At 48.3% G+C, this 25,252-nt stretch overlaps 1 protein-coding gene and 1 long non-coding RNA gene across 3 annotated transcripts in view; one reads left to right on the top strand and one right to left on the bottom strand.

The window, feature by feature from the left end:
* Positions 1-22,837, top strand: part of Fbxw4 (F-box and WD repeat domain containing 4) — an 80,627-nt gene extending 57,790 nt beyond the window's left edge. Inside the window, exons 6-9 of the mRNA XM_051146671.1 lie at positions 10,260-10,325; positions 21,773-21,913; positions 22,323-22,464; positions 22,675-22,837. Coding sequence (XP_051002628.1) covers positions 10,260-10,325; positions 21,773-21,913; positions 22,323-22,464; positions 22,675-22,794 — 469 coding nt within the window. The 3' untranslated portion in view covers positions 22,795-22,837. The remainder of the gene's footprint in view (positions 1-10,259; positions 10,326-21,772; positions 21,914-22,322; positions 22,465-22,674) is intronic.
* A 621-nt stretch (positions 22,838-23,458) lies between these two features.
* Positions 23,459-25,190, bottom strand: LOC127190100 (uncharacterized). 2 transcript variants are annotated; one of them, XR_007830686.1, is made up of 3 exons: positions 24,953-25,190; positions 24,336-24,610; positions 23,459-23,761 (listed from the first exon to the last, which is right to left on the bottom strand). It is a non-coding gene; the product is annotated as an uncharacterized LOC127190100 (long non-coding RNA). The 2 variants fall into 2 exon arrangements; XR_007830687.1 differs by having other exon boundaries at positions 23,459-23,726; positions 24,371-24,610.
* Between the last annotated feature and the right edge of the window lie 62 nt (positions 25,191-25,252).

Below are 25,252 nucleotides of genomic sequence, written 5' to 3'. Positions count from 1 at the left end.
GTGTGTGTGTGTGTGTGTGTGTGTGTGTGTGTGTGTGTGTGTGTGTCCTATCTCTGTAGCTCTGCTGAATATAATTTAGGATGCATGGCAGGCACTTCTGTCCTATCAGCCTCTGTGATACCACACCAAAATATACATAATACTTAAGAGTACAATGGAGGAAGAGGTTGAACAATTTTTACTCCAGGTTAAAAAGTATAGGGTTTTTGGGCTGGAGAGATGGCTCAGTGGCTAAAAACCACTCTTCCAGAAGACCTGGGTTCAATTCCCAGCACCCACATGGCAGCTCACAACTGTCTGTGACTCCAGTTCTAGAGGAGCTGACATCCTCACGTCAAGGCACATGAAATAATAAAAGAGAGAGAGAGAGAGAGAGAGAGAGAGAGAGAGAGAGAGAGAGAGAGAGAGAGAGCAGCCTGATCTTCATAGTAAGTTCAATCATGTAATGAGACCCAGTCTCAAAAATAAATAAATGAATAAATAGGCTTCACTTTCCTTTCTACTCTTTTTTTTTTTTTTTTAAAGGATTTAAGAATTCTTTTACAATTTTCTTACACATACACAAAATATCTTGGTCATATGCTAACTTAACCCCCTATCCTACTTCTCTGCAGAGCCCCCAGCATGTGCTCCTCCTGCTTTCACAGTCTCTTCTTTTTCCTTTCTGTAGTTAGGGTCTCACTCTAGTGCATCTTGCCCAGTAGGTCAATACGGTAACATGTCACTAGGTAAGACCATTGATGACTCTTTTCCTCCAGGGAAAATGATTGCCTGAGGTTGATATTCGGTGAAATAATGAGAATGCAAATAAAAGCCAGCTCATCTCTTGGGACTTGGTAGGCTCTGGACCTAACTGGTCAGGGATATCGGACCTTGGAGTTGACTTTGACTTGTCCCCATTTCTTTTTACTTTTGGCCTTAAAGCAACTTAGTGCTACTAATCAAATTTAAATCAAGCCTGAGAGTTGAAGTCCCTCTATGGTTTGTTAGATGTGTATTAAAAAGGATCAAAATTTCAGGTAAACTTGTTTTGAGTAGATCTGCTTTCCTTTCTACTTGTTTATGGAGCCACAGTTGACCCTAGTGGTTCTTTTTTGATACAGGGTTTCTCTGTGTAGCCTTGACTGTCCTGGACTCACTTTGTAGACCAGGCTGGCCTCGAACTCACAGCAATCCGCCTGCTTCTGCCTCCCGAGTGCTGGGATTAAAGGTGTGCGCCACCATGCCCGGCTGACCCTAGTGGTTCTTGTTACCCCCTCATCCCATGCCTCCATTTAAATGCCAGGCATTTATATTTACCCATAAACCTGAGAAAACACCAGAGTTCGTTGGTGCTTAGTTCTCAAAATATCAGCAGACTGTGGGCCACTGGTACCAGGAGGTCTTAGCAGCCTTGTACTTAGGCTTGATGATTGACACCAAATGCTAAGTGGACCCGTCTAAACAGAAAAATGTCCAGTGCTAGAGTTGGAAATCTTTTCTTGTGTTCCTGGCTTAGCTAGCCAGAGTATAACAAGCATTTGAACAGTAGTGCCATGTGGGGTATTGCTGTGAAGGGCATTGGTATTAGCTAGCCTTCAACAGGCACACCAAGGAGTCAGAAGACGTTTCCTTTGTCATTTTATTATATTTTTGAGATAGGATCTCATTATGCAGTTGTGGATTGCCTGTAACTTGCGATATAGACCAGGCTGGCCTCAAACTCACAGAGAGCCACCTGTCTCTGCCTTCTGAGTATTTATGATTAAAGACATGTGCTACCATGCCTGGTCTTTCTAGAATTTTTAACTTTTACTTTGTTTGTGTGGTGTGTGTGTGTGTGTGTGCGCGCGCGCGCGCATGCTGCAGGAGCTAAAGGAAGGCTTTGGGTGTCTTCCTCTATCACTTACTATCTTGTTTCCTTGGGGCAGGGTCTCTTGCTGAACCTGGAGGTCACATTTTTAAGCTAGGGGTTACAGGTGTAGGCGAGATCACTAAACTGCAATCTAAACTCTGGTCTCATGTGTGTGCAGCAAGTGCTCTTAAGCACTGAACAAGCTTTCTCTCCAGCCCTCCACCCACACCCACCCCCGTATGTCCTGGCGTCCTGACTAGGGTGACAGGGAATGAAGACAGCACAGACACACTGTGCTGGAGTACATCAACTAAGCAACTGCACAGACCCCGTGTTAATGCACAGCACAAGGAGGAGGTCTCTGCAGGGGAGCAGTCTCAGGCTGTGAGTACTGATGCTTTCTGAACACTCTGTCAACATTCATATGGACCAGAGGAAGGTTTCCCAGTTATCGGGGGCCCTGGGGTGCTTGCTAATAATACACGCTCACTTGGGACTTGATCCTGTCCTTATGTATTCGCTTGGGGCTTCCCGCACTCAGTCATCTCTTCCCAGGCCTCCACCACTCCCAGAGCCAGCCACAGAAAGGGTCTCTGTCCAGTCTGGCATGGAGCCAAGGCCATATGGCTCCTGTGATATTCAGAACCACATTTAATGTGATGTTTTACCAATAAGCAAACCATCTTTCAGGCAGTTTAAACTAAATGTTTTTCATATCATCTTTTTCATAATTCTCAGGGTTTTTTTAAAGTATTTTTTTAACTTTAAGATTGTGTGTGTGTGTGTGTACACATGAGTGCAGATGCCCTTGGAAACCAACAGAGAATATTGGATTCTCTTTTTCTCTTTTTTGTTTTTTGAGACAGGATTTCTCTGTGTCACCCTAGCTGTCCTGGAACTAGCTCTGTAGACCAGGCTGGTCTCAATCTCACAGAGATCCACCTGCCTCTGCCTCTGGAGTGCTGGGATTACAGTCGTGCGCCACACTACCTGGAAGAACAGCAAGCTCTCTTAACCATGGCACCATCTCTCCAGATTCTCAAACTTTTTCTATTTTAATATAAGTAACATATAAATATTTTCTAATTTAAATATATATAAATAATTCAAATTCAAAGTGGGCTATTTAAAAGTCCTATCAGCTACCCATGGCCCCTTCTCTCTTTTTTATATTAAGTAAGTCTGGCATGTATCACTCCATATTGTTTTATTTGAAGCAAATAGCAGATCCTGTAATGTGGTACATATGCAAATCAGAGTTTTGCATTGTATAGGCTCACATGCACTTGCTCTGAACTTTAACCATTTTTCAAATACTTTTGTTATTCTTATACAGTTATTTCCTCTTCCAGATGAAGAAAACATCTTGTTTTGATGGGACTATATTACACTTACATATTAATTAGATGAAAATGGGAATTTTAAAACATTATAACTTTAACTTTTTTTTTTCTTCAAGACAGGGTTTCTCTCTATAGCCTTGACTGTCCCGGACTCACTTTGTAGACCAGGCTGGCCTTAAACTGCCTGCCTCTGCCTCACGAGTGCTAGGATTAAAGGCGTGCACCACCACTGCCCGGCACCTTTTAACATTTTTCTGTTCAGGAATATGATACATTTCTGTGCTTACTCAGCTCTTCTGTATCCTTTAGTAAAGTTTTACATTGGTTTGTGTATGGACCTCTGGGTTTTGTTCTTGTTCATTTTCTGTTGGTTTTTTATTAGGCTTGTTCTTAGATATTCCATAGTTTTTCATATTTTTTGTGATGCATATTTAGTAATATTTCCCATTGGTTACTGCTAGGGCATAACAGTAACTAACATTCGTTGCTGCTTCTCTGTTATATGTGCCAAATACTTATCTCAAGGAATCCATGCAACAAGCCTGTGTTCTCTTACTGTTCCTCTTTCACAGGTAAAGAAACTAGGTTTGCTTGTTTGTGTTCAATATTACCATGGACAAGCTTAGCTGCGATAGCTCCATAGGGAAAAATCGGTTTTGATTCCGATTCGGAGCTCCAGGGTTGAGGCCATGTCTGATGTCAGCCTTCATGATGACACCTCCAGGCTTCCATCTTGGGGGCTCCACACTAATGACCGAATCCTAATCTTTTTTAAGTTCTACCTCTAAACACTGTATTTGGGTTAAGTTTCTACTCTCCTAATACCTCACAGTGGAATTTAAATTTCAACACATGACCCCTTTTTGAGACAAACCATGTCAGAATTTGTTTCAAGAGGTTAAATATATCCAAGATCACCCAGAAATGAAGTTGCCACTTTATCTAGGCTTGACCCTCTAGACCCTATCCTGACCTGTTTCACAAGGCTAGAGAGGTGTGTGCCTGTGTGAGAGTGACTAGGGCAGTGTTCCAGACCTCTGCAGCCGTAGGCATCAGGAGTCGGTCTTGCCTCCTGCTAGCCAGGGCCAAGTTGAGAGAAGAGGCTGATGGAGCTACTCTTGACCTGACCTGCTTTGCTTTGTTCTTGAGGTAGGGTCTTGCTGCGTATCCCTGGCCAGCCCGGGATTCACTATTTAGACCAAGCTGACCTCAAACACAGAGATCTACCTGGATCTTCCTCCCAAGTGCTGAGAATAAGGGTGTGCACTACCATGCCCATCTTGCTAGGGCTTTCTTGCCTGACTTTGGGTATTGGTTAGTCTTGATGGTTCAGCTAAAGTGAATGAGGCTGCTGTTGCAGACACCAGCTCCAGCAGGCAGCTCACTACCAGGCCCACAGCTTTTGGCCATAAAGCTGGGACAGGAGCATCTAAGTGTGGTTCATTCTTACAAAAGCTAATGTATTTTTCCCTTTTTAATTTTATTCATTCATTCATTCTTGAAGCAGTACCTCCCCATGTATCTACTGGAACTCACTATCTAGACCAGGCTGGTCTTAAACTCACTGAGATTTCCCTGCCTCTGCCTCCCAAGTGCTGGGATTAAAGGGGTGAGCTAGCACTCCTACATGTGTTTTCCTCTTTTAAAAGTAACATTTGGGGCAAGGTATGGTGGTGCACACCTTTAATCCCAGCACTTGGGAGGCAGAGGCAGGTGGATCAATGTGAGATTAAGGCCAGCCTGGTCTACAAAGGAAGTCCAGGACAGCTAAGGCTACACAGAGAAACCCTGTCTTAAAAAAAAAAAAAAAAAAAAAAAAAAAAAAAAAAAGTAGCATTTGTTAAAGAATATCTGAAAAATAAAGAAAACATAGGAAGACTTGCTTACTGCTGTATTGCCCAAGTACAGTCTCTTTAGTTTTCTCTTATTCTTGCCTTTTTTAGTACTTGTAGTAATGCTATTTACCCTGCTTTTTCTCTTATTTTTTCTCTTATTATAAGCATCTACCTGTTCTCTTTGGGAATATCAGATTTAGCTCACATTATTGGTTGTGACCCCTTGAAGGCAAGGCATCCTCTTTTCCAGTTATTCAACCATCCATGAAGTTGGCTAAACCTCTTTTTAAAAATATTATTATTGTTGATGTTATTGTTGTGTGTGTATGTGTCTGTGTGCAAGTGTGCAAATGTCATGGCGCGCATGTAGAGGTCAGAACACCTTTCAGGAGTTAGTTCTCTCCTCCCACATTGTTAGTCAGGGTCTCTATTATTTCTCCTGTTCTGTGTGCTTTACACTGGCTGACCCATGAACACCCTGCTGAGTCTCCTGTCTCCACCTCTCCATAGGAGTGCTGGGATTAGAGGTGTATGGCATTGCATCCAGATTTTTAGTTGGTTCCAGGCACAGAACTCAGGTTGTCAGGCGTGCACAGCCATCTGGCTAGCCCAAATCGGCTAAACGCTCATGTGAATTTTTCTGCCCCTCTTTTTGAAGTAGTTATCCCAGTTCCTGTACGAAACAGAACTTAAGTTTATTTGCTTGAAACTTTACTGAATCTTCAGACATTCCCTTTCATTCTCTTTTCTTTCATTTGATGAACAAAGTTGTATTTTCTTCTTTCGACCCTGCCCCCCCCCCTTCCCTTCTAGACGTGCTTCTCTGGACAGTAGGGTTGTTAGAGTGCACCTGACCTCACCATGGACATGAAGCAGCCGGCAGTGATTGCGTCCGTAGCTCCAGGTAGACATGTGTGCTAGAGAGAGAACTACAGCCCCCCCCCCCTCGCTCTGTTTGCCTTTCCCAGACACATCTGTTTCTTAGGGTGCTCTGTTGATTGTGTCTCAGGCGCCTCACTGTCACCTGTTGTCTCCTCCGTCTTTCCCCTTCTTGACTTCTGTTGACCTGCTGTGGCCACTTCACTGGTCCTGTCCATACGATGCTGTCACTGTAGCTCCTTCTTCCCCTTGCTGAGTGAGTTTGTGTGACCTTCGCACTGTAGTCATGCTTTGGGATTTACACACCATAATGATGTCAGCGGTGGGGGTTAGCAGATGGCAGCAAAGAGTGAGACCCGACATGTTCTGATGCCTCCCTCCTTCCCACTCTCACTGGCAAAGCCAGTGAAGGGCCAGGGGTGTCCTTTGAAGCATTTAAGCAGGGGGCCAAGGGAAACTAGGGGTGGGGCCCAGGTGCTGAGGAGGCCTGTGACCTTTGCTGCTATAATATCAGTGTTTCACAAGCAGGGCGGTTCAGGAGCCCACTTGCAGCCCATCAAAAATTGATTTAATTGCAATTTTTCCTCCAATTAGGAGCACTGGAGCCTGACTAATTGGAGTAATAGAGAGTAATAAGGCTCAGATAAAAAGCCTTCCTCGGCTTCTTTTGTATCTTGTGTCAGTGCCTGTCAGAGGTCAGAGAGCTTGCATATTCTATTAGGCAGCCTGGCCTTCATTTGTACAAATTAGTTTACCCAACAGTAATTAAAATGCCAATGCGGGTTGAAGAGAACTGAATACACTTGATGGGCATGTTGGTGAATGATGTGACAGCTCTGGTGGCCTCCCTTGCCAAAGTGTGTCAGCCTGGGCTCAGGCTGCTGGGGCCCAGTCCAGCTGGGCGGCCCTGGCCAGCCCCAGGCACAGCTGCTGAGCACAGCACTCCCGCTGCATGGCTGGGGCCAAGCCTTTCTTTCCTCCTTGAGGTAGAATCATTTGTTCAACTTGTTGATTCATTCACTCAGTTGTTCATTAAGCTTTAGAGACTTCAGGCATACATTGCACTCCACGCTGGGAACGCCCCTCCCTAAGCTTCCTAATCTGTGGGGAAATGCTAGTAAAGTACTTGCTCAGCACCTGACACATAGTAGGTGCCCAATAAATTACAGTTTCTTGGTATGGTGATGCATGCTTGTAAATGTGCACTTGGAAGGCTGTGGGAGGAGGATGAGAGTTCGAGGCTAGTTTGGGCCACATACAAAGACCTTATCTCTAAACAAATAGTAAGTAAACGACAGCCATTGCCCCATGTCTGAAGGATTAGATCAAATACCATTCCCTAATCAATACCAAAGTCTTCACATGTCCAAGTCCCTTCTTAAATAAATGCACCTTCGCCAGCAGGTGGTGCACACCTGTCATCCCAGCACAGAAGAGTCCTCTGACTCAAAGCACAAGTTGGAGCTTCATAGTGAATCCCCAGGCAGCTCTCAAAACCAAGCCATACCAAAATAAAGGGGCTGGAAAGATGACTCAGTGATTAACAGCACATTTTACTTTTGTAGGGTGTCAGAGTTTGGCTGTCCCATAAAGGACAGCTTACAACTGTCTGAAACTCTAGCTCCAGGGCTGTCTTTTTTTCTTTTCTTTCTTTCTTTTTTTTGTTTTTGTTTTTGGTTTTGTTTTTGTTTTTGGTTTTGGTTTTGGTTTTGGTTTTTTGAGACAGGGTTTCTCTGTGTAGCCTTGACTGTCCTGGACTCCCTTTGTAGACCAGGCTGGCCTTGACCTCACAGAGATTGGCCTGCCTCTGCCTCCCGAGTGCTAGGATTAAAGGCGTGCGCCACCACTGGCTCCAGGGTTGTCTTAGTTGGGGTTTCTATTGCTGTGAAGAGACACCATGACGGCAGCTCTTATAAAAGGGAAACCTTTAATTGGGGCTGGCTTTCAGCACGGAGTAAGTTTAGTTCATTATCATCATGGCGGGAAGCATGGCAGTGTGCAGGCACACATGGTGCTGGAGAGGAGCTAAGAGTACTACATACTGATCTGCAGGCAGCAGGAAGAGTGAGACCCACTGGGCCCAGCTGGAGCTTCTGAGACCTCAGAGCCCATCCCAGTGACACACGTCCTCCAAGGCCACACCTCCCCATAGTGCCAGCCCCTAGGAGCCTATGGAGCTGGGGTTTTTTTTTTTTTTTTTTTTCAAACTACCACAAAGGTTAATGTCCCTTCTCAGCCTCCATTTTTCTGAACTCTCTTACCCTTTGATTTTTCATCTTGCATATAGGACCCCTAACTTTCCTAGTATCTTTCTTGATTCTAGGGCTTGTATGTCCATCTTGCACCTTATGACCTATATGAAGCCAGTCTTGCCAGAGATAGGTCGTCAGTGGCAAGTTGAGGGTCTGAACAAGAGCTGAGAAAGGTCAAGAAAATTTAGGCTAACTTCTGGCTAGGGCTTTGTAGTTAGCAAGTATAGGTTTTGGAGTCAGAGAGACTTGTTACTTCCCCACCCATGGATCACTGTCACTGTTCCTGTTCAGGTTTGAGTCTTTGGTGATTTGAAGCATGCTTCTTTAGGAAGCAAAGGCCCATCTTCACTGCCTTTGAGCTCCGGAGGCCCTTCCTTTCTGGTCAGGTTCATGGATCTGTACTGAGTACCCTTTGGGCTCGGCACTGTACTAGACTGGAGTATTCTTAGGGGAAGCCATGGGAGGAATCAATGGGAACAGGCTCAGCATAGGACCCACCATAGTGAAACTATGGAGCGGTAGATGTCATGCTGACCACAAGCAGGTGGAAGCTAGGGCTGTGGAGATTAGAGAACCGAGGGTGAAGCTGCCAGTGGACACAACCCGGACCCTGTTGTCCTTTCAAAGCATTCAAACTGAATGTTGGTAGTCCTGGAGGGATTGGCCAGGCTCATGCACTTTTAGCACCTACCTTCAAATATGGCTGGTCTGTGCCTTTGGCCACATTCTTTGTAATGGCCATAGGCCTTGGGGAGAGGGCAGGACTATATCTGTGGCTAGCTTGACTCCCTGATACCCAGGCAGTCCCTTGGATTCGGCATGCTGCCCGGTTGATCAATATCTCTGTACAAGCTCACATGGCTTGATTAAACTCTTAGGCCCTCCTAAGCTCCAGAAAGGGATTCTAACTTCATGGCACTTGGGCAAAGGGAAAAGACAGCTTTGGTTAAGGAACCTAGGTGTCCTGTCCAAGCAATCAAAGAGGTGAGAGGCCCTCTTCTTGGTGGCAGATGGTCAAAGCCAGGAGTGGGTGGGGTCAAGCAAAGGACAAGAGTTCCTGGGAAGGGTTTGTACTCCCCACCCCCTTCTCCTGTACCTCTACCCCACCTGCTGGGAGGTCAGAGCTACAGGAGTGGCGGGGATTAACTTCCAGGCTCCTTCCCCACCACTCTCTATTGAATTACCTTGAGGCTGATTTAGGCCTGTGGCCTAGAGGCCTTGAGAGACTTCCTTAAGAGATGCCTGTGTGGGCCGGCTGGTGGTGGCAGTGGTGGTGCATGCCTTTAATCCCAGCACTCAGGAGACAGAGGCAGGTGGATCGCTGTGAGTTCAAGGCCAGCCTGGTCTACAAAGGGAGTCCAGGACAGTCAAGGCTACACAGAGAAATCCTGTCTCGAAAAAACAAAAAACAAAAACAAAAGAGATGCCAGTGTGTCTGTGCTGGCGCCCCTTCACCTGGCCCCAACTCCTCACAGTCTGGAGAGCCCAATTGCCTGCTCCAATGATTTCCAAGTGGCTATTATGTTTCTAACCCAAGGTTTGACCAGTTTTTAATGGTTTACGCTAAAGAAAAAAACAGAGGAGGAGCTGGGTGACAGTAACACCTCTGGACTTTGTAGTTTGGTTGCTTGGTGTCCAGTGGTCTGCCAGCCTGGTAGATGAAGAGGAAGTTGGATGCTGCCTGTTCCTGGAGAGGCCTTGGCTTAGGACAGGAGAGCCCCTGGATGTCTTCTTCCCTGACCTTGTTTCAGTTTGGAGATGACAGGTGGGCACTAGTCTACAGTTTTGGTAGTTAAAGTAGCCAGTGCCTACGCAGACATCTCTCTCATCAGCAACTGACAGCTAGCTCCTCAGCTGCTGCACTGTCCAAGCCAGGTGCTGCGCAGTGCAGGCCAATGGGCTGCTTGCTCACAGCTTTGGGAGGTTGCACCCCTCTCCACACACCAAGCTGTCTTTCAAGACTTCTGTGGTGCTTCCTCATTTCTCTCTCAATGTTTCTTTTTCTGGCTTGACCCCATGATCCCTGGGGAAAGAGCCCAGCATTTCTAATGTGTAGCCATTTCCGCCACAAGTTCTGACAAGCCAGCTTTAACTCTGCTCTCCTTTTGTTTGGCAGCTCTTTTGTGACAGGAACAGCTTGTTGTGGGCACTTCTCACCTCTGAGAATCTGGGACCTCAACAGGTAAGAGATTCCTAGCCCCATAGTAACACTCCCTGAGGGCAGGGCTGGGGCAGCTGGGAGACAAAAGAGCTAACTAAGCAGCTCCTGCCTCAGTTAGCCTCCTGGTACCAGAGGAGGCTGGGGAGAAATCCTGCCCTGCCACCCACTGACAGCTGCAGTGCCTTCTTGGGGAGGTACCTGAGGGTAGGGTGAAGAGATATAGAATCACCTGGAACAGTTGAGTAATGGCATAGAATCAGGACTCTCTACTTGGACTGAATACATCCTGTCAGGAGTGCCTGGCTATGTAATCTGTCCTCAGCCGGGGATCGTTAGAACGTAAAAAAGCTCAGAAGAGGCCCGCAGAGCCTAGAAGATAACTGTGTAGAGCTACTAAAATCTAACCAGGCTTTCTTCATAATCTCCAGCTGGCAAGCTTAACATGGTCTCATTTGATTGTCTGCTGTTCTGTTTTGGTTTTGTTATTTTTAAAAATCTATTTTATTAATTTATTCATATTACATCTCAATTGTTATCCCATCCCTTGTATCCTCCCATTCCTCCCTCCCTCCTATTTTCCCCTTACTCTCCTCCCCTATGACTGTGACTGAGGGGGACCTCCTCCCCCTGTATATACTCATAGGGTATCAAGTCTCTTCTTGGTAGCCTTCTATCCTTCCTGAGTGCCGCCAGGCCTCCCCATCCAGGGGACGTGGTCAAATATGGGGCACCAGAGTTCGTGTGAAAGTCAGACCCCACTCTCCACTCAACTGTGGAGAATGTCCTGTCCATTGGCTAAATATGGGTAGGGGTTGAAAGTTTACTGCACATATTGTCCTTGGCTGGTGCCATAGTTTGAGCAGGTCCAGATCTGCCCATCATAATGTTCTTCTTGTAGGTTTCTAGGACCTTCTGGATCCTTCTATTTCCCCATTCTTCCTTGCTTCTCTCACCTAGAGTCCCAATAGGATGTCCTCCCCTCTGTCCCACTTTCCTGATAAGTGACGACTTTCATGGGACATGCCCCTTGGGCTAGTGTGCAGATTTAAGTGAGTCTATACCATTTGACTCTTTCTGCTTCTGGGTTAACTCACTCATTATTATCATTTCTAGTTAAATCCATTTGTCCACAGATTTCTGGAATTTCTTGTTTTTAATAGCTGAGTAGTATTCCATAGTGTATATGTACCACAGTTTCTTTACCCATCCTTCTACTGATGGACACTTAGGCTGTTTCCATGTTCTGGCTATTATGAATAAGGCTGCTATGAACATGGTTGAGCAAATGTTCTTGTTGTGTGCTGGAGCATCTTCTGGTATATTCCAAGGAGTGGAATAGCTGGGTCTTATTCCCAGTTTTCTGATATAGCGCCAGATAGATTTCCAAAGTGGCTGTACTAGTTTGCATTCCCACCAGCAATGAAGCACTGTTCCTCTCTCCCCACATCCTTGCCAGCATGTAGTGTCACTTGAATTTTTGATCTTAGCCATTCTGATGGGTGTAAGATGGAATCTCAGAGTTGTTTTGATTTGCATTTCCCTGATGACTAAGGAGGTTGAGCATTTCTTTAAGTGTTTCTCAGCCATTTGATATTCCTCTGTTGAGAATTCTCTGTTTAGTTCCGAGCTCTGTTTCTCAATTGGGTTATTTGGTTTGGTGGTGTTTAATTTCTTGAGTTCTTTAGATATTTTAGATATCTAATATTTTAGATATTAGACTTTTGTCAGATATAGGGTGGTTTTGTTATTTTTAACCAAAAACTTTTATTTTGAAATAATTCTATATTTATAGGATGTTGCTTGTACAACATCTCATGCACTGTAGTAGGGTGTCCAAAGCAGACCGACGGGGTACACCCAAAGGCCTTTCTTCTGTACCTACCACCTCAGTCAAGATACAGATTCCTGCCGGGCGTGGTGGCCCACGCCTTTAATCCCAGCACTTGGGAGTTAGCCTGGTCTACAAAGCGAGTCCAGGACAGCCAAGGCTACACAGAAAAACCCTGTCTAGAAAAAAAAAAAAAAAAAAGATAGAGATTCCTCAACACCCTTCATGGTCATGCTTGCCATCCTCTAACTCCCAGAAGCACTTAGATGCTCTCTACCTCTAATTTTGTTATTTTGAAGATATGATATAAATGGAATCATAGGGTACGTTACCTACTTTTTTCTTTTTTCCCTGAGACAGGGTACTCATTCTGTAGACCAGGCTGGCCTTGAACTCAACAGAAATCCACCTGCCTCAGCCTCCCAGAGTGTTGCTATTAAAGGTGTGTGCCTCCATGAATTAATTTTAAATTAAGAAAAAATTTCAACATTTATGTGCATTTTAGTTCCTTGCTTGTTCTTCATAAATGTTGTTAATCGGTTACATAGCTTTGGGCTCTAAGTAATGAAAATCTAATTCACACAGCTCAAATAAGAATAGAATTACGATCGAAGATGACAAAGAACCCAGCAGTTGGGTGGAAGGGCTGATGGGTTCAGTAGCTCCAGACCATGAGGGCCCATATCAACTCAGCTTTCCCCGGCCATCCCAGTCAGGGTGGCTTGTTTAGAACAGGGCCACCAACTCATTAGGCAACATTCAAAGGTAGAGGGAAGATTTGTCTGTTTTTGGGGCCATCTTACAATGAAAAAGCCTTTCCCAGGAACACTTAACAGAATTTTCCTCACATCCGATTGTCAAAACTACGTTGAAGGTCTCATCCTAAGCCAAACCCTGGCAAGGGGCAAGGAAGGCACCATTGTGCTTTGCCTCTTTGGCCTGCGAGAAGAGCCAGCTTCTCCTAGACTGGCAGAAAAAGGCAGGTGTTGCAGAATCTGGGTTTGGTTAACAGGAAAGAACATGAGCAGTGGGACAGTGGCGTCCTATGGAGCAGCCTCACACCGGCTTCAGGACCATTTTACCTTAATGTTTCCGATTCAGTTCTTTGAGCAGTGACCAGTCCACGTGTGGTCTCATGTGAGATGAGTGCTGTCACCTCCCTCACTTTAGATCTACTACTTTTGTTAATGCAGTAAGTGGTCACATCACCCCATGCCAGCTTAGCTAATCTAGGGCTCCTGTGATCTCATGTCCCAGGGTTGTTGGCATCTTGCACACTGTGGATTTGTTCTCCTGAATTCATTCTGTAGAACTGCCACCAGTCCTTGCCCCTTGTAAGGCTGAGGCAGGAGGGGCCCTCTCTCATGGAGCTGTGTGCTGCAAGCAGTAGGAGTTCAGAAGCTCTGACTGTGTGGCCTTACAGGGTCCCACTCCAGATCTGCACTGCACATACCAACCTCCTCTGGGCCTCTCTGGACTTTGCTTTTCATATTAGGGACTGAAAAATGGGAATTCATTGTTCCCGATAACATAAGTGATTATTATTAAATAATTATGAAAATGCTCCCCACTGTCTGACACCTGCATCCTTTGCCTTCTTCTACAGTACCAAAGAGCTTGTGGGGACCTCACCTCTCAGTTTCTAGAATACCAGTAGTAGAGGCCAATAGTAGGAGAGGAAACCACTGGCCTCACAGCACAGAGAAGGGTCTTGCCAATAGGGCTGTGGTCCATGGATGGGCATTTGTGCCAACAGTTTCAGTTTCACACAGCTGAGGCTCATGTACCACCATTCCCTTTGCCTGGGCCCTTCTCAGAGAGGGTGGCCTGGGTACATCACCATAGCCTAGCAGCATCTCAAAGGTGGGATGATCTGTGGGCGGTAGTGGCCTTTAATCCTAGCACTTGGGAGACTGAGGCAGGTGGATCTCTGCATTCAAAGCCAGCCTGGTCTACATCGTGAGTTCTAGGACAAGCCAGTACTATAGAGAGAGACCCTGTCTCAACAAACTAAACCAAAGAAACAGACAAAGGTTGGATAGCCTGTGGTTACTTTGAAGGGGATTTAAGATCAAGATGCAGTTCTACTGGACTGGCTCTTTGAACATCATTCTCATGAAATCCCTAACCCTCGTCAGCTCCAAGCACTGACACTTTACTGAATTCACAATGAACCTAAGTAAGAATGGGACACAAGCTGCCGGGTGTGGTGACACACGCCTTTAATCCCAACACTCAGGAGGCTGAGGCAGGCAGATCGCTGTGAGTTTGAGGCCAGCCTGGTCTACAAAGAGTCCAGGACAGCCAAGGCTACACAGAGAAACCCTGTCTTGAAAAAACAAAAACAAAAAAACCAACCAACAAACAAACAAAAAGAATGGGCACAAGACAGCTGAGGCCTTGGGTTGCACTGGAATCAAATAGGTTATTGTCAGTGTATTTTCTGGTCACTTCTGGGTTCTGCATGTAACAGGGCCACCCTAGGTATCACATGGTGTTGCCTCCTCTCTAGCTCCAGAATGCCCTACTCATCATGGGAAGAGGCAACTGAGCAGGGCAGGGTGAAGAGATGCCCTGGTGGGAGGAAATAGGTGGCCAGGACAACTCTGGAGCTGTCTTTCCTAAAGAAGCCCAAGCAGATAATAAAGCCATGTAGAAAACAGGATTAAGGTAATGAACAGGCAGGACCAAGTTTGATCTTTCAATAACACCAAAGCCTGACTGACAGGCAATCTGCAAGGTGGAGTGGTGTTGCCGGCAGGACGCTGGCTGGGCGGAATGCACTGGCTGGATGCTTTGCTTTTAACCTGTCACCGCCGAAACCTGAGCGCAGCCTGAATTTTCTTTTATGTGTGTGCTGACTTGGGGTGGGGGTGGCTCTCGGCATCTGGGCTACCCTTAGGTGATAGTGGGGGTTGGGACACCCAGGAGGTGCAGTTATCCCACTGGGCACCATTTGTGCCACCTTTAGAGCTAGTGCCACAATTCATCTCTCAGGTACCCATTCCTAGCAGCCTATACTGTCGTCAGAATATCCGGACAGTCCTTTCAGGGTACCAGGGGCTAAGCAGGGAAGAGAGGTGAGGAAGGTACTGGCTAGAGGTTGCCTGTCCTATCTCCTTTTCAGTTTTTTCTTCTGTTGGAACAGTACAGTAGATTAAGTCCAAGGAGAGGGGATTTCCAATGAGGAGGATGGGCCCCACATTCAGTTGCAAGGTGCACAAGACTCAGTGTCTGACAGCTGACGGTCTTCAGGCTCAGTGTTCAGTTCTCTAGTGACAGCCAGCCACTGAAGTAGTCTTGTCAGGCTCTGAGCGACTGTGCCAGAGCTATCCTGTTCCTTAATGTGAGGCCTGAGGAATCAGAGTATACTTCGTATCCTCTGCATTTCAACAAGGCACTTGCATAGGCCCAGGAGTGCCAGCGTTGGCGCCTGCACACAGCTCCCAGCTACTGGAAGGCCTAGTAGGTCTCAGTGCCTGACATCACCTTCCGCCACTGTGAGCCTGCTGTTGCTATATATAGGACTTGCATTTTCTACCAGCAGGCATTTGAGCTGCCTGGTTCTAGCATTGGTTCCTTAGAGCAGAACACTCAGGGTACCCCTGTGGCTGGGGATGGGTAAGCTGCAGGGTAGAGAAGCCTATGACTCCAGATCTGAACGTGTCACAGGGGGTCCAGCCATTGGCCCTAAGCCATCCTGGGGACTATGAAGTAGGGAAGGGAAGCATGTCGGGGGCTTTTGGTGACTTCACTGTTCCTAAGGCATTGAGCCCTCTGGGTACTGCCACCATACAGGTTGTGTGTTCACGGGTCTCTACACAAAAACCTTTACTTCCCTGTCCCCTAAGGCCAGGGTCATCTCTGTTCTCTGATTTGCTTTCATTTCTATCTTGAAGCTATTAAGTCTCTTCTCAACCAGGGAATGGTCAGGTCAGCCCCGTGGCTGGAAACCATCTCTGCCTTAGGGAACCTCCCATGTCAGCACTATCGGTGTCCCCTCATGACTCTCTCCTTGCTCTGTCCCCATGGCCTCTTCTATTGAGTACTGAGTTAGCCTACTTGTAAGGGCTACCTGGTCAGCCCCAGATATGCTGGCGATCTAGCGTCACCTTGGGAGGGCGGTCTGCGACCAGGGGGCATTTGCTAACAACAAATGCAGAGGCACAGGGATGGAGACGGAAACTGTGATCAGCCCAGGCTGATGCAGTGAGGACATCATGAACGCCCATCCCATCCAGATGTGGCTTTGTCTGCCTGGCCTTTCTCTCCCCCGCCCTGTGCAGGGGCCTGGCCTTCAGTCAGGGTGATTACGGGACTGCCCCTCTTGAAAGTACCTGCCTTCTCCTTTGAAAGTATTACTGACAGCTTTTTCATTCTTTTTTTTTTTTTCTTCTTCTTTACTTCTTGAAGGAACCCTGTAATTTCTTATTCTTTCTCCCCCTTTGCTTTTGCTTTCTTGTCCCCTCTGTCCCCCTGAACTCTTTGAAATCCGCTCTCTGCCTGCTGACACCAAACTGATACTTTGCGTTTCACTTCTCCTTATCCCTTTATGGCAACAGATGTTGAAATTTTGTATCCTTTTATCTGCCCGCTGCCCTTTCCTGTAATTACATCGCCTTGTTAGCAGTACAAAGTGGGCTGCCTGGCCTTTGAGCCATTGTGTCTGAACACGTGTGCTCTGGTGGGTGCTGGAGGGAATGCATGCTCACACACCTGTGACAGACACTGTGCGCCTTCTCCTCACACCTGAGGTAGCAGGGACTGTAACTTCTGCAGCATCTTCAGCCCCCACATCTCCACTGTTACAATTGGAATCTGGGGCAGGTGGTTCAGTCGGCAAAGATTCTTGTCACTGAGGCTGACAACTTGTGTTTGATCCCCAGAACCTACATGGGAGGAAGGAACTGCCTCCTTTAAATTGCCCCCTGACTTCCAGAAGCACACCATGGCACCCGCAACCTTTCCAAGAAACATTTGGAAAAAACTTTTAATTTGGGGTATGTTCCCTAGATTCTCTTACTCCCATTGAGGACTTCCCCCTTAGGCACCTATGAGGTACAGAGGCTTGCAGAGTACAAATAAGGACCTGGCCATGGACCCTGGATCTACTGGGGCAAGGCCAGCTGGGCAACTGGTCAGATGGTGTCTAAGGTACTGTGTGTATGAGAGTGGTGGGGAGAGCCACCACCAAGACTGGGCATTGGAACGTGCAAATCTGATTCTACGGTCTTGACTTCTGTTTATCAGGTACAGCCTGAGCCTTGGCTTATTCATCTGTAAAGTGGGGTTAAGAGAGCTCGAGCCTATTCTAAGGACCACATGAGCCAGTATGTGGGAAGCACTCAGCTTGGTGCCTGCCAGACATGGGGAGTCCACCATGTGAGCTGCTCCAAAGGTAGCAGCTACTCAGGCCGTCTCCATTCCTGGAGTGATAATACTAGGGTGATTTTGCAGCTTGGTCCACCTCCTGGATTTTGTTTTCTTAGTATGTGGCTTAAAAGTATTTCCTCTGTAGCTTTGGCTTATTTATTCATGATCTATAGGCTGATCTGGGACTCTGCCCCTGTGGTCTGGATGCCGGAGACTGCCACACGTCCCCTCACACAGTCCATGCCTCATGCCCAACCAAAGGCTCAGCCTCACCTTCTCATTGTCATTCCTTCTGTCTGTCACCATCCATCACTAACTGAAGAAGCACTTATTCCTCTCACCCATAAATGTCTATTTTCCATTCTAGAACACTTTTTAAAAAAAGATTTATTTACTTTATTTATTGCATGTGAGTGCTTAACAGAAGAGGGCAGCAGATCTCATTATAGATGGTTATGAGCCACCGTGTGGTTGCTGGGAATTGATCTCAGGACCTCTGGAAGAGTAGGTGGCGCTCTTAAACACTGAGCCATCTCTCCAGCCCTCGAGAACACTTTTTTCTTTGAATTACTAGTTGAGTATAAATGTAGACTTCTCTCCCCCCACTAGACGAACACTCCTTAATGAGGGACAGCGCCTCCTTCATAGCGCAGGCCCATCTTCCTGCAGTTTCTGTTAAGGCACAGGACCTTGCATGTGGAAGGTGCTCCATTAGTGGGTAAGGGAGGAGAGAGAAGAGGGGAAATCACTCACTCTTTAGTGACCCTGGCCTGATATAACCATCAGGCCTTTTGGCCTTGTAGAGAGGAAATAAGCTGCTTGTCATACCTCAGTGGTTTCTTCCCTCCAAACTACTGTTACGGCTCAGGTGAGGTGTCCTTGCTTTACCCAAAGGGAAGCACCACCAGGCACCAGGAAAATGGTGTGAGAGCCACAGCATGCATCACTATGGACTGGGAGCCTCAGAATATTCTAGTACAAGAGGCCTGTGGTGAGTGTCTGGGCCAGGCGAGGTGTAAAGAGTGAAGCAGGGTTGCTGAATGGTATTGGTGGCGCACACTCTTAATCCGCAGAGCATGGTGAACCTGAGTTTGAGGCCAGCCCGGTCTTCTACAGAGTGAGTGTGAGGACAGCCAAGGCTACACAGAAGAAACCCTGTCTCCAAAAAAGAAAAAAAGAAAAAAGAAAGAAAAGAAACAGAGGGGGAGGGGGAATGGGGAGAAGGCCTCTGTCAACAGGACCGTGGTGGCCATAGTGGCTGATGGCATGACAGCATTTTTCTCTTCCTTGTCCTCAGCAGGGTGAGCCAGGTCCCATTGGGCTTGTTCCTGCCCAGGCACTAGAGCCTCCCTAGGGGAGGCCGTAGAGGCTGTGCCAGGGGAACGGGCCTCCTTCAGCACTCCTGCTTAGCCTGTCTTGTTCATCAGGCTCTCCCTGCAGGCTGCCCCATCTGTCTTTATCTTTCCCTGGGTGGAGAGAGAATTGCTGGAGTCAGCTTGGGGAGGCTAGGGTGTGCAGGTCCCCCCAGCCCTCAGCAGTTCCTAGAGGCCTCGGCTTTGTCTACAAGATCTGGAAGGGAAGGGACTTTTTGTCTGATTCTCCATAGTGACAAGCCCAGTTTTTGCTCCTGTCTTGGCCTGGGGCTCAGAACAGCAGCCCTGTTCCCACACAAGTTGTGGGACAGCCAAGGCTCTGCACACACCACCCCATTTGCCCCCTACAGTGAGAGGCTGAGAAGCATTCTTAACATTCTTTCCAGAGAAAAGGGGTGAAACGTCTGAATTTGGGGGTCACCACGTTATACAAATTGCAATCTAATCGTTTTTGCAAGAACACACTTGCAGTGAGAAAAGCGGCACAGAAAAGCTGAAGACAGACTGTTTAGAGCTATTGTTGACCAGTTTCTCCCTCCATCACAACAGTTAAGCTACAGTTTTCAACTTAAATTGGGGCTGGGATGGGATTCCAAAGGGCCCACGGTGCCATTTCTGTTTGTTTTCTCAAATCAAAGCCCCAGCAGGGCTCCTATTAGAAGAGACCGGCCATTCCCCAGAGCCTGGTGCGTCAGCTGATGCTCTGAACTTAACCTTGCAGTGCTATACAACAGAGCTTTGAGAGTCCTGAGCCTCAAGGCCAAAGAAATTGTATCTTTTTATTGGTGGTTTAAAGTGTGTGTGGCCACTTGAGAGACCCAGAGAAGGTAAAGCAGAAACCTCTCAGGCCAGGGCAAGCAGATGACGGGCTGGGCCTCTGGGGATCTCCTAGATGCCTTGGGCTGTGCTGTATTGGTGGCTTCTTGGGAAGTGGACAAGACCCAGATTAGTGGCTCTATCTGGATGTGTCCTCTCTCTCACTTCTGACCCCACGCGCAGTGGGTGCCCAGCCCTCATTCTCTCAGAATCCCAGCAACAGGGTGGGCAGATGGGGCTCCACTGGGCTCCACCCCTACCCCCAGTCTTTCATCTTCTATTTCAAACAAACATGAAATTACTTCCATAGATTAAAGGGGAGAGCTCCTCAATCATTCCTTACAGCCTCACTAATGGAGTGGGCAGGGCCCCAAAATCTGGAAAGAGGAGGAAGGATTGTAGCGTGCAACAGCTCCCACCTGGTGTACACATACACAAGCGTACCTCTGAGATGGAGACCCTGCCCCCCTCCCATGGCTGTCATGTTTGGTGGCTGGTCTAGAAAGGCAGGGAAGCAAGGCCCACTGGTCTGTATCAGATACTGACATGGAGAGAAGATGTCTACTGTTCCCTCAGGAAGACAAGACAAGCCTGGGTTTTTGGCTTGGTTTGGTTTTTCAAGACAGGGTTTCTCTGTGAGTATCCCTGGCTATCCTGGAACTTACTTTGTAGCCCAGGCTGGCCTTGAACTTACAGAGATCAACCTGCCTCTGCCTCCTGAGTGCTGGGATTAAAAGTGTGTGCCACCACCACCACCCAGCCTATCTTTATCTCCCCAGGCCAACTCTGGAACACTGCATACACATATAAAAAATGTCCCGGGAATGTGGGTGGGCACAGAGGTGCCAATTTGGGACTTAACCATTGTGTGAACAGCAGCAGGGATCCTTAGAGGCTGTCAGTGTTCACAGTGAAAAGTCAAGTAGGTAGAGAGAGCACCTCGGACTGTCTTCAGGCCCCCTTTAGGATGGGGGCTTTTTGGGGAGTAGGCTGGGGACAACCTGGTAGCCCAGTCACTGCTTAGGCCACTGAGTCAGTGAAGTCCCCTCTGCCCTGGGCCTGGGCCTCTTACCTGAGCATCCCCCATGACATGTCCATGGCTTTGTTTCTCCTGTCTGTCGTGCCATGAAGGAGGGCCTTGTAAAGGAGGCTGAGGCACTGGGCCCAGAGGGTGCCGCTTCGCCTTCATTCCCTCCAAACATTCTGCAGAAGCTCAATACATCCACCGGTCCCCAGGCCACAAGGATTAGCTGGTGCACTTGATGTTGAGGGGCAGTTGCTAGGGCCAAGAGGCCCCCCTATGTGGTTGCTAGGGGTCTGGCATGGGGTGAGAGGTCTGCCCACTGCCGCGGTCACGGAGGGAATTACACAGTCACAAAGAAATTGTTCTTCTCAGTAATCTGTTCTCGGCCACCGGGTGGGTGTGGGTGGGGGAGCAGGCTGGAGCCCAGCAGGCTGGGGGCTGTGATCACAGAGGCGTGTTAGCCCTGGGCTGGGGGCCAGAGACCGAGAACACCAGGGACCAGCACACTAAGCTGCTTTCTCAGCTATTTCTGTCCCTGAACACAAAGGTGTTTACTTGTTTTAACATCTCCTAGGACTCCCCTTTCTCCCTTTGTGTGGTCTTTATCCCCAATAAGGTTTGAGCCCCAGATTACAGGCAGGAATTAAGGCACTGGACTCAGGCAGCTCAGAACTGCATGACCTGCCAGATCAAGGAGTATAAAGTAACCAAGTGTGTGCTTCTGAGGGGGGCCGACCCCTTCAGCAAGACCCATTCATTGCCCCAGAGTGAGCAGGCAGGCGGCATGCAGGTGTGATGGAGGAGGGCTATTGCATTTGCCCCACTGAGGCTTCAGCTGGGGGCTGGGATAGTGGGGGGAGGGGTGGGCAGTGTTGCTATGTGGAGGTCTAGTGGCTAGGCATATCCTCCTATAGCGCTCTTCTTCAGGGAGCACCCATCCCCCAAAGCCCACCCCCCTCCCCCTGTGATGGAGAGCTATGTATCCCCCAAGGTCCGATGCCAGCATGGCCAAGGTAGACAGCCTTCCACTTCCTGTCCCTCTTTTCTCCTCCAGTGGGCAGCTGATCACACATCTTGGCAGTAACTTTCCTCCAGGGGCTGGGGTGCTGGATGTCATGTATGAGTCCCCGTCTACACTGTTGTCCTGTGGTTATGACACCTACGTTCGCTTCTGGGACCTCCGCACAAGTACCCGGTAAGTATGCCGGATGGGTAGGACTTGACGGAGCTCTGGACCAGTGCAGGCTCCTTTTAGTCCCTGTCAGCACGGTCATATCAAGTTCAGCTTCTGCACCCTTAGGCAGCTCTGGTCATTACAGCCTGGGAGACTGAGGGAAGGCAGACATTTCTCAGCGCCTCTACAAGTCAGCAGGAAATCGTTCCTTGGCATCATCTCCTAGACCTTGCTGAGACCTGTATGCATCTCTCATGGGTCCCATGTCAGGTAGTCTGCCAGGAGAACACAGATGAGGATGTCTTGCCTCGGCAGAGAAGCCCTCCTGTTAGGTTTGTTGTTAAGGAATGCTCCCTACGAGTCCCCACCCCTGAAGAGGCTGGGCTGGAGGGCACCAAACCTACTTATATCCCTCTCTCTCCCTGGACAGGAAATGTGTCATGGAGTGGGAGGAGCCCCATGACAGTACCTTATACTGCCTGCAGACTGATGGCAACCACCTGCTGGCCACAGGCTCCTCCTACTACGGGGTTGTGCGGCTGTGGGACCGGCGCCAAAGGGCTTGCCTGCATGTAAGTGTCTCACCCAGTGCATGCCTCTGGTATGTCAAGACTCCTTTTGGGCTGCATCTGAGTGGGTGGTGTGGCCAAGGTTGTACCGAAAGCAGTCTGCAAGCAGCCTAGAGTGGTACAAGTCCTGTTTCACTGGGTCTGGAACTCCTGAGTTGGGGCACCCCATTTAATATTTAAAAAACTCATTTCTTTCTCTGCGCTTCCTTACAGGCCTTCCCTCTGACATCGACCCCACTCAGCAGTCCTGTGTACTGCCTGCGATTCACCACCAGGCACCTCTATGCTGCCCTGTCCTACAACCTCCACGTCCTAGACTTTGAAAACCCGTGACCGACACCCCTGCCTATGGGCTGGGCAACTCAGCTACTCAGGGACCTCTCTTGCTTGGCAGGTTTTACCTCACTCCTTCCCAGCCCTGCTGTGCTCTCGACCTGTGACCACCATGCCCGGGTGCCTGAAGCACTGACTCTTGGACACTGCAGCTGACTCCGATGTGGCCTCCCGGGACCTGTGGTCTTAGGAGAATGTCCCTGAACTCAAGTATTTATAGTAGGGCCAATCCTGTCCCCAAACCTTCACAGCACCATGCAGCCTACAGAGTGCAGTGAGGGGCTCCCACCATCCCAGCTAGAGAGCGGGGTGCAGTTGCTAGAACACGTGCTGGTACCAGCCATCTCCTTAGTCAAATCTTAACTTTGGCCAGTGTCAGGGAGCTGACACGTGAAGGTTGGCACTCGTCTGGTTTTGTTTTGAAACTAAGAAAAGACCAAGGAAACCTGTTCATCCGGGGTTCTGGGCTAGCCCTTTCCTTAGGCTAGCTGTTATGATTTTCATTTTTATAAAAATAAAATTTGATTGTTCACATATCTGGTTCTTTAGTGGTTAGGTCATTCTAAGAGGCTCCAGGGAGGCAGAACATCAAATTTAAACTCAGGAATACGTACGGGGGAAGGACGAAACCATGACTGTGTCCCCAAGAACAAAACTGTTTCTTCTACTTCTCTGAGGACAAGGGGATGAGGAAGGGCTCCAGGCTATTGAGCTGCTCTCCTAGCAGCGATGGTGCCTTTCACTCTGTTCCACCACACACCTTTGACAATGCTGTGACCCTCACCCACACACACCTTTGACAATGCTGTGACCCTCACCCACACACACCTTTGACAATGCTGTGACCCTCACCCACCACACACCTTTGACAATGCTGTGACCCTCACCCACCACACACCTTTGACAATGCTGTGACCCTCACCCACACACACCTTTGACAATGCTGTGACCCTCACCCACCACACACCTTTGACAATACTGTGACCCTCACCCACACACACCTTTGACAATGCTGTGACCCTCACCCCCACACACCTTTGACAATACTGTAACCCTCACCCACCACACACCTTTGACAATGCTGTGACCCTCACCCACCACACACCTTTGACAATACTGTAACCCTCACCCACACACACCTTTGACAATGCTGTGACCCTCACACACCCCTTTGACAATACTGTAACCCTCACCCACATACCCCTTTGACAATGCTGTGACCCTCACCCACACACACCTTTGACAATGCTGTGACCCTCACCCACCACACACCTTTGACAATGCTGTGACCCTCACACACCCCTTTGACAATACTGTAACCCTCCCCCACATACCCTTTGACAATGCTGTGACCCTCACCCACCACACACCTTTGACAATGCTGTGACCCTCACCCACACACACCTTTGACAATGCTGTGACCCTCACCCACACACACCTTTGACAATACTGTGACTCTCACCCACACACACCTTTGACAATGCTGTGACCCTCACCCCCACACACCTTTGACAATACTGTAACCCTCACCCACCACACACCTTTGACAATGCTGTGACCCTCACCCACCACACACCTTTGACAATGCTGTGACCCTCACCCACACACACCTTTGACAATGCTGTGACCCTCACCCACCACACACCTTTGACAGTGCTGTGACCCTCACCCACACACACCTTTGACAATGCTGTGACCCTCACCCACCACACACCTTTGACAGTGCTGTGACCCTCACCCACACACACCTTTGACAATGCTGTGACCCTCACCCACACACACCTTTGACAATGCTGTGACCCTCACCCACACACACCTTTGACAATACTGTGACCCTCACCCACACACACCTTTGGCAATGCTGTGACCCTCACCCACACACACCTTTGACAATACTGTGACCCTCACCCACACACACCTTTGGCAATGCTGTGACCCTCACCCACACACACCTTTGACAATGCTGTGACCCTCACCCACCACACACCTTTGACAGTGCTGTGACCCTCACCCACACACACCTTTGACAGTGCTGTGACCCTCACCCACACACACCTTTGACAATACTGTGACTCTCACCCACCACACACCTTTGACAATACTGTGACCCTCACCCCCACACACCTTTGACAATACTGTGACCCTCACCCACACACACCTTTGACAATGCTGTGACCCTCACTCTTTATAGCCATCATGACTTAACACCCTGTGCTGTTTCCAAGACAGCTGCATTATTAAACTTCTCCTTTGCCCACACCTCCCTCGAGGGAGTTTTTCCTGAGCCGCTTATGTAAGGCAAGCCAACACAAGGGAGTTTACAAGGTGCCCAGCCCTCGCCCCACTTTTCTCTCTCTTTAGCCGGAAGGGTTGTATGGAAGGTCCCCAGGATGGGAGGGTGGTGTAGGCTGTCACACTAGCACCTTCCCTAGAGGGGCCAGGGTGCCCAGGGACATAT

Source organism: Acomys russatus, chromosome 5 (genome assembly GCF_903995435.1).
Source record: "Acomys russatus chromosome 5, mAcoRus1.1, whole genome shotgun sequence".
Lineage (NCBI taxonomy): Eukaryota > Metazoa > Chordata > Mammalia > Rodentia > Muridae > Acomys > Acomys russatus.
Note: the sequence above shows the minus strand (reverse complement) of the source record. Positions and strands in the feature narration are given on the sequence as shown.